At 42.8% G+C, this 7,909-nt stretch overlaps 1 protein-coding gene across 1 annotated transcript in view; it reads left to right on the top strand.

The window, feature by feature from the left end:
• LONRF2 (LON peptidase N-terminal domain and ring finger 2) overlaps window positions 1–7,909 on the top strand; it is a gene marked incomplete at its 5' end in the record, with an annotated part of 87,494 nt that overhangs the window by 63,969 nt on the left and 15,616 nt on the right. Inside the window, 2 exons of the mRNA XM_019523848.1 lie at window positions 110–231; window positions 1,823–1,981. Of these exons, the coding sequence (XP_019379393.1) occupies window positions 110–231; window positions 1,823–1,981 (281 nt within the window). The remainder of the gene's footprint in view (window positions 1–109; window positions 232–1,822; window positions 1,982–7,909) is intronic.

Raw genomic sequence — 7,909 nt, forward strand, 5'->3', positions numbered from 1 at the left:
CTTGTCCCATTACCTGGATTAGTTTTTAGAGCCTCTCTTGTCCCTCAATGGTTTAACTAGTTTTTTTTTTTTTTTTAATTGCCATGCTTAGTTTAATTCTCCTTTGTAGTTTTTGGCAAGCAGAACTTATAAAAAGACTGTCCTTACAGAAGAACTTATAGTTCGTTACTTGCCTGAGGAATTGTCTGAAAGGAAGAAAATTTATGAAGAAGAAATGAAGGAATTATCAAAGTAGGTAGTTTTATTCTTACAATTTTTCTATTAGAAGATGTTATTTTTACAATGCTTCCTAATCTTTACACTGCAAAAGGCTTCCATTTTTGTGAAAGTAGGTGAGGTGAGTTCACTAAATCTCTTGCTGACTTATTTGAAGCAGGGGGGAGAGGCTAGGATGGATGGAAGATATACGCAACAGTAATTTAAGCCATTTTCCAAAGCAAGGACAGTACAGATTTGGAAGTGGAAGAAAAATAAGTAAGTGGTAAGTTTATGTGCTTTGGAGGGTCACTATAAGTAGTAATTTTGGATGTTCTATCAGTGACGGTCTTTACTTGCTGTACAACCAAATAAAAAAGGTTACAGGAAAAGTTGAAGAGTAATTTGAAATGCATGTTAAGCTTCTGTAGTTTTGTGAAACTAACTTCTTAGTTTCCTTTAGTTCCTGTCTTAACCGTAATCCTAAAATCCTCCCTGGAGTCACCCCATGGTTCAGTGGTAGAATACTTGTCTGCCACACAGAAGACCTAGGTTCAATTCCTGGACGCTTATACAACTACACCTATGGAGGCACCAAACATCTGGACTCAGTCTGGCCTTTGGATTCTGTCTCAATGGCCCAAACGGTGGATGGTCTGGGTAGCCTCTACTCCTCCCTAGGCATGTGCGTCAAAGGACTTGGTGACTACTCATGCATACACCATGATCTGGAGGGATCGATGGTTACCAAACCAAAAAGCCGAAGTAGACCTTACATTTCAATGTGTATGTGTATAGATATATCATACAACAGGGATGTCCAGTTCAAATTAGTTGTTGGCCATATTTCCTGCCTTGAACATGCCTGCAAGCCATACCTGTTCCAGCTGCAAGTGCTGCTTGGGCTGTCAAAGATCCAGCTGTTGTGGGGACTTAGGCAGCTGTGGCAAGAAGCCCTGCCACTGTGGCCAGAGCCATCATTGCAGAAGGTGGTGTTGACATGACAAGCAGCCATCAGGTTTATTTGTATTCGGGGCCCCTAGCGTATTTCCTGCTGTTTGCCTCTGTCCTGGAGTATCCTGATTTCCATGGCCAATGGCAATGGTAAATGCTAAATCAGGCAGAATATGCAGTAGGTGTTGTGCCAGCACTTCCCTGTACAGCAGTGTGAGGCTGAGCAGGTGCAAACCTTAAGAGCGGGCCCCTGGGGAAGAAAGTGAGCTGGATGACCAATCTCTGTAGGCTTAATATCATATGTTAGACACCCTTGGTATATTGTATTATATTCTAGGGAAACTCTCAGCTAAAAGATGTACGTCTGTTACTTCTGTACAAATTATACGCATTTGCCTGTGCGCACACTTGAGAGAATGTTCTCCATGTCTTTTTTTCTTAAAACAGAATAAAGACATTGTGCCCAGAGTACATGAATAATAGGGAAAGTCCTAGAAGTTTTAGCATTTTGTAAAAGTGGCAGAATATTGGTGCTGGCCACTGCCAGATTGTGTTTTACATTTTGTGAGTCTGAGAGAATCTTTCAGATGAAGTCTTGATTTAGACTTGTGCTTACTAAAGGCATTACCTAGAAGGAGACTGACAGGATTTTCTTATACATTGTATTTTGCAGTTTGAATAAAGATGTTCCAATCTTTGTGTGTACTATGGCCTTTCCTACCATCCCGTGTCCACTTCATGTCTTTGAGCCACGTTATCGGCTAATGATAAGAAGATGCATGGAAACTGGTACCAAACAGTTTGGCATGTGCTTGGCTGATGAACTAAAAGGGTAAGGAAGTGAACAGAGGACATCCCTCTTGGAATGCTTTCCAGAGCCAGTGAAGAACTACATTTGATTTGATTATTTCAGTTCTCATATCATGAAATACAAATGTTTCAGATGTTTTTGATAATTTACAAACATGCATAACTTTCTGGTTCAAACATTAAGGTGGCTGATGCTCTGCCTAATTAGACATTCAGCCTTTTATTCTAGGTTTCCGGAAATACTGTTTAAATGCAGATGTGTTTTGAAATACTAAACATGTAAACTTTAGTAAAATATAATGGGGGGGAAAAAAAAACCCAAAGACCCAAGAGATCAAATGCTCACTTTATCACACCATTGTTATGCATGTAAGATTTGAGTTCATTAATATGACGACAGCCTTTTCATCCAGTAATGTTCCCCATTTTGACTAACAAATTCAGGGTGAGGTTATTCTTTTGTCTGGCCTATAAAATTTCTTCACAAATTCTAAGCCTTGTGGTTAGGGTCAGACTTATGGTTAACCAAATGCCCAGAGAGAATCTAGAATTGAAGTGAACTACTTGCCCAGTATATACAGACACTCCCCATTTCTAGGAGTGGAAGAATCCTAAAGAAGCCACAGAAGTTGCATTTACCTTTAATTATGTAGTGAAGCTGTGAACATGTATAGTAAAATCTCATGGTGGAGTACTTAACTGCTTTGGAGGGATGAAGTAAATAGAGTAAGTGGATTCCCTAATGTACCCTTAAACATGTAGACCATTTTCCCCACACTTCTTACCTTTCCTAATTTTAGCAAGGTTTTTTGTATGGTCTTCCACAACATTCTTACAGGCAAGCTAAGGAAATACAGGCTGGATGAATGGACTGTAAAATGGATAGAAAACTGGCTGGAGCATTGAGGTTAGAGGGGTAGTAATCAATGCCTCAATGTCTTAGTTGGCAGCCATAATCAAGTGGAGTGCCCCAGGGGTCGGTCCTGGGGCCGGTGCTCTTCAGTGTCTTCATCAATGACCTGGAAGATGGCATAGAGTGCACCCTCAGCAAGTTTGCAGACGGCACCATGCTGGGGGGAGTAGGGCTAGGATTCAGAGGGACCTAGACACATTGGAGGATTGGGCCAAAAGAAATCTCCTGAGGTCCAGCAAGGACAACTGCAAAGTCCTGCACTTAGGGTTGAATGGGCTGAATATGAGCCATCTGTGTGTCATTGTTGCCAAGAAGGCTAACGACATCCTGGGCTGCATTGGTAGGAGTGTTGCTAGCACATCAAGGGAAGTGATTATTCCCCTCTATTCAGCACTGGTGAGGTCACATCTAGAGTACTATTTTCACTTTTGGGGCCCCCCATTACAGAAAGGATATGGTCAAATTGGAGAGAGTCCAACGTAGGGCAACAAAAATGGTTTGGGAGCTGGGGCACATGACTTAGGAAAGGCTGAGCTGGCTTTATTTGGTCTGGAGAAGAGAAGATGGAGCGGGGATTTAATAGCAGCTTTCAAGTACCTGAAGGACTAGTCTTCTCTTGCCCCAGCCCATTTAGAAGAGGACTTTTTGGCAGGCTTTTCCCTGCCCCCCCCCCCCCGGAGACAGAGAAAGGAGCTTTTCCTGCCTTCTTCCCCCTCTTCAGGAGACTGTTTTTCTTTCTTTTCCCTTCCTCCTCCCCCTGCCATTCTAGGAGACAGCTTTTTGCTGGCTCTTTGCTGGCTTTTTGGACGTAGCCAATTCCCTGTGCTTTTTCATGGAAAATCAGCTATTTCACAGGGAACTGCCAAATTACACAATTTCCATGACATCGTGCATTTTGTGTAGGTCTCTATTAATGAGCTTTTGGAGTTGGGTCAGGTAATTCAATAAAGAAGTTGAGGTTCACTGCAGTCTTTGCTCTTTGGCTTTGAACTACAGTTCTTGTTAAATGACCCATCTGCAAATAAGTTGACTTCTTACTTAGATTTAAAAATTATTTTCCCTAGCAGTTTGGCCACTTGTTAGAAGCTTTTAAGACTTCAAGACTTAGTAAATTTAAGATTAATCTTTTTTTTCAAATATGTAAGATTGTTGTTATTATTTATTTGGTTGGATTTGCATTAGTCATATTGTCTTATTATCATAGACCATTTGTATTTCAGTATTAAGTTTGCTATTAATTTACTTAAACTTGATTATTTGGTTTTGGTTTACTAGCCTTTGAGCCCAACAGTCCATCCAGTTTTCCATCCACCTTACACTCCATTCATCCAACCCATATGTCCTTGCTAAAGTCAAGATATATCATGTCTACTGCTGTTCCTGCATCCACAGATGCAGTCATCTCATCATAGAAGGCAAGCAGGTTCATCAGGCATGACTTGCCCTTGCTGAATTCATGCTGATTTTTTTTTTTCCTTATCTCCTCCTCCTCCATGTGCTTGGAAATGGATTCTTTGAGGACCTGCTGTATGCTCTTTCAAAGAACTGAGGTGAGGCTGACTGATCTGTAGTTCTCTGGATCCTCCTTCTTCCCTTTCTTAAAGATGGGCACTATATTTGCTCTTTTCCAGTCATCTATGACCTTTTCCAATTACCACGAGTTTTTAAAGATAATGGCCAGTGGCTCTGCAATTGCAGCTAAATTCCTCAGCACCCTTGGGTGCTTCATGTCCATGCCCTTGTACCTGTATGTGTCCAGCTTTTCCAGATAGTCCCTAACTTATTATTTTGCCACCACTGGCTGCTCACCTTCTCCCCAAACTGCTACCAGGTGCAGTAGTCTGGGAGCTGACCTTGCCTGTGAAGACTGAGGTGAAAAAGTCATTGAGTACTTCAGCCTCATCATCTGTCATGAGGTTACATTCCCCATTCAGTAAGGGACTCGCACTTTCCCTGATCTTCCTCTTGTTGCTGACATACTTGTAGAAACCCTTCTTGCCACATTTCATGTCCCTTGCTATTGCTAGCTGCAGTTTCAGTGGCCCTTAGGCTTTTCTGATTTCATCCCTGCATGTCCAAGCAGAACTTCTTTATACTCCTCCCTAGTTGTTTGTCCCAAGTTTCCACTTTTTATGTGTTAGTACACTGAAGAGAAGTTCCCTACTAAGCTTAACTGTATCAGTTGAGACTCTGTGTCCTGTCAAAAGGCTGTGTTGCTGCTTTGATGCTTGAAGCTAGGCTTCCTTAGTGGGCATTTTTGTGCTTGAGTGTCTGTCTGAACTTCTGTACTGAATTTTTTTTGAAATTGTTAATCTAAGTCGTAAGTATAATCCAGAAAATGTAAAGTAAATAACATTCGAGCACTACTGGCTGCTATAGAAAGCTAAATCACGTAACTGGGATAAACCTCTGGCTAAGTATCTATAACTAGAATTTGTGAAGTAGATAAATCAGGTTTTATCATATGTAGTCTCTTCAGTAGTTAAAGAATTTTTCTTTATCTTCGTTTTAGTTGAGAAACTAATTGGAAGATTAACAAAGCAGTATGTTTGCCTCTTTCAGTGTATGTGTCCAGACAGATAGGCCATTCACAACAGGGTAGAAAAGATAGGGACTTCAGTCTGGAGTGCCTGGTGCACAGTAGCTCTTTGTGCCTGCTTTTAGTCTCCCACCCTACCCTGGAACTGAAACTTTAAACTGGAGCAGCCTAACCCTCTTTCATTCAGTTGTCTTGGTTTACTTTAGCTTGCTGTGGGGGTTAGAGCAGGTACGCGCGAAGTAACTGTCAGTAGCATCAGTGTCTGCTATTGTGGAGTAAGTTCTCCTTGTCCTCTTTAATGTATTTGGTTTGTTCCTTATGCTGAGGTACAAAAGTACTTGCTATTTCCAGCTTTTTGAAAACTTTTTACTGGTTTCTCAGCTGTCTTCCAACCTGTAGTGATTTGTTTGTCCTTATTCTCAGATTGAATAGAATTAAGTGAGAGAAGCTAAAATTAACCAGTTCTAAAATCTAGAAGGACAGATGTTGAAACACTAACTAAAGATGGTACTACTTCCTTTTATATCTAAATTTAAAAATGTTTTACAGAGTTTAGCAAAAACAACTTTAAAATGCTGTGGTGACTTCATAATTTTAATTCCGTATAAAAAGTTTGCCATACAAATAATCATTTAAAAAACAGTAAATAAGCACCGTTTATTAGGGCTGTGTGAAGCTTCAGTTGCTGATTCAAGTCGGAGGAGATTTGGCAGCCAAATCTCCGAATCAGGAGACCCATTAATTTCTCTGAATCGAACTGGAAGCCTGGTCTGCAGATCCCCCCCCCACAAAGTGTGTATAGTGTATCCTCATGGTTAACAAAAGTGCCAACTTTAGTTTGTAAAAAAAAGGAAGTTACGTTTGTAAATCAGATATCTTAATGTTTACTTGGTAGTGTGTGTCAACCTTCCTTTAGAAAAATCACAAGATTTGCACTAGTGTAAAACAAGATTAAAATTGATTTAAATTGAGTTTAAATTGAGTCATCATGGGTAACCTAAACTACCCGAACATCATCTTCTGGGAAGAGCAGTTAGCCAGGTCTGACCGTTCATGTAGGTTCCTAGCCGAGTTACAGGACCTCCATCTAACCCAGGAGGTGCACAGTCCCACCAGGGGAAATGCCTTGTTGGACCTGGTCCTGGCCACAGGTGGCAACCTGGTGAGGGGGCTGCAGGTGCTCAACCACATGGGCGATGGCAAATGTCGCCTACTGGAATTTACCATCCAGTGCAGGGTGTCAAAGGCCTGCAGCAAGGCAGCAGCCCTGGACTTCAGGAGGGTGGATTTCAATGAGGTAAGGAGACTAGTCAGGGAGGCACTGAGGTCCCAGAGGGGAGGGGAGTTGGGAGTCCAAGAAGAGTGGTTGTTCCTTAAGGAGACTATCCTCCAAGCCCAAAGGGTGACAATCCCCATGCGGATCAAAGGGGGCAAAAGTGCTCAAAAGCCCTCGTGGCTCACCAAAAGCATCCAGGAACATCTCAAAGCCAAAAAGGAGGTGTACACCCAATGGAAGGGAGGGGCCATCACCAAGGAGGATTATACCTCCATTGCTCAAGATTGTAGGGGGGCTGTTAGGAATGCTAAAGCAGAGATGGAACTGGGACTAGCGACCCGGATAAAAGATAACAAGAAGTCCTTTTTGAAATACATAGCGGGTAAAAAGAAGGTACCAAGTAATGTGGGGCCTCTTCAGGACATGCTTGGTAATCTGGTGGTAGCACCAGATGACAAAGCTAATCTCTTTAACAGATTCTTTGCTTCCATTTTTCTGAGCAGGGACCAGGGCATCCCCCGCCCCCCTGGATTCCAGATGGACCGAGGGGAGGCACAGGCAGGCCCAGGGGCAGTGAGGACCTAGTCAGGTAACTTCTGGAGGCACTAGACATGTTCAAATCAGCAGGTCCTGATGATCTCCACCCCAGAGTGATGAGGGAATTGGCAGAGGTCATTGCGGGACCCCTGGCACAGTTTTATGAGTGCTCATGGTGCTCTGGCAAGGTGCTGGAGGACTGGAAAAGGGCCAATGTCCCCATTTTCAAAAAAAGGAGGAAAGGGGACCCAGGAAACTATAGGCCTGTTAGTCTTACCTCTGTCCTGGGGAAACTCTTTGAGAAGATTATCCAGGTGCACATCAGCAAGGGACCAGCAGGGGAGCTTATGCTTAGGGGCAATCAACATGGGTTCATTAGAGGCAGGTCCTGTCAGACCAACCTGGTTGCCTTCTATGACCAGGTCACACAAGCTTTGGACACAGGTGTTGCGGTAGATGTAGTCTTTCTGGATTTAGGAAGGCCTTCAACACTGTCTCTCACCCCATCCTCGTTAAAAAATTAGGCAACTGGTGTTGACACCTACAGAGTCAGATGGGTTACAAATTGGCTGGAGGGCCGCACCCAGAGTGGTGGTGGACAGGTCATTTTTGACCTGGAGGGGATCTGGGCAGTGGGGTTCCCCAGGGCTCAGTCCTCAGGCCTGCACTGTTCAATATCTTCATT

Source organism: Gavialis gangeticus, unplaced genomic scaffold (assembly GCF_001723915.1).
Source record: "Gavialis gangeticus isolate Ggan-Ray unplaced genomic scaffold, GavGan_comp1, whole genome shotgun sequence".
Taxonomy (NCBI): domain Eukaryota; kingdom Metazoa; phylum Chordata; order Crocodylia; family Gavialidae; genus Gavialis; species Gavialis gangeticus.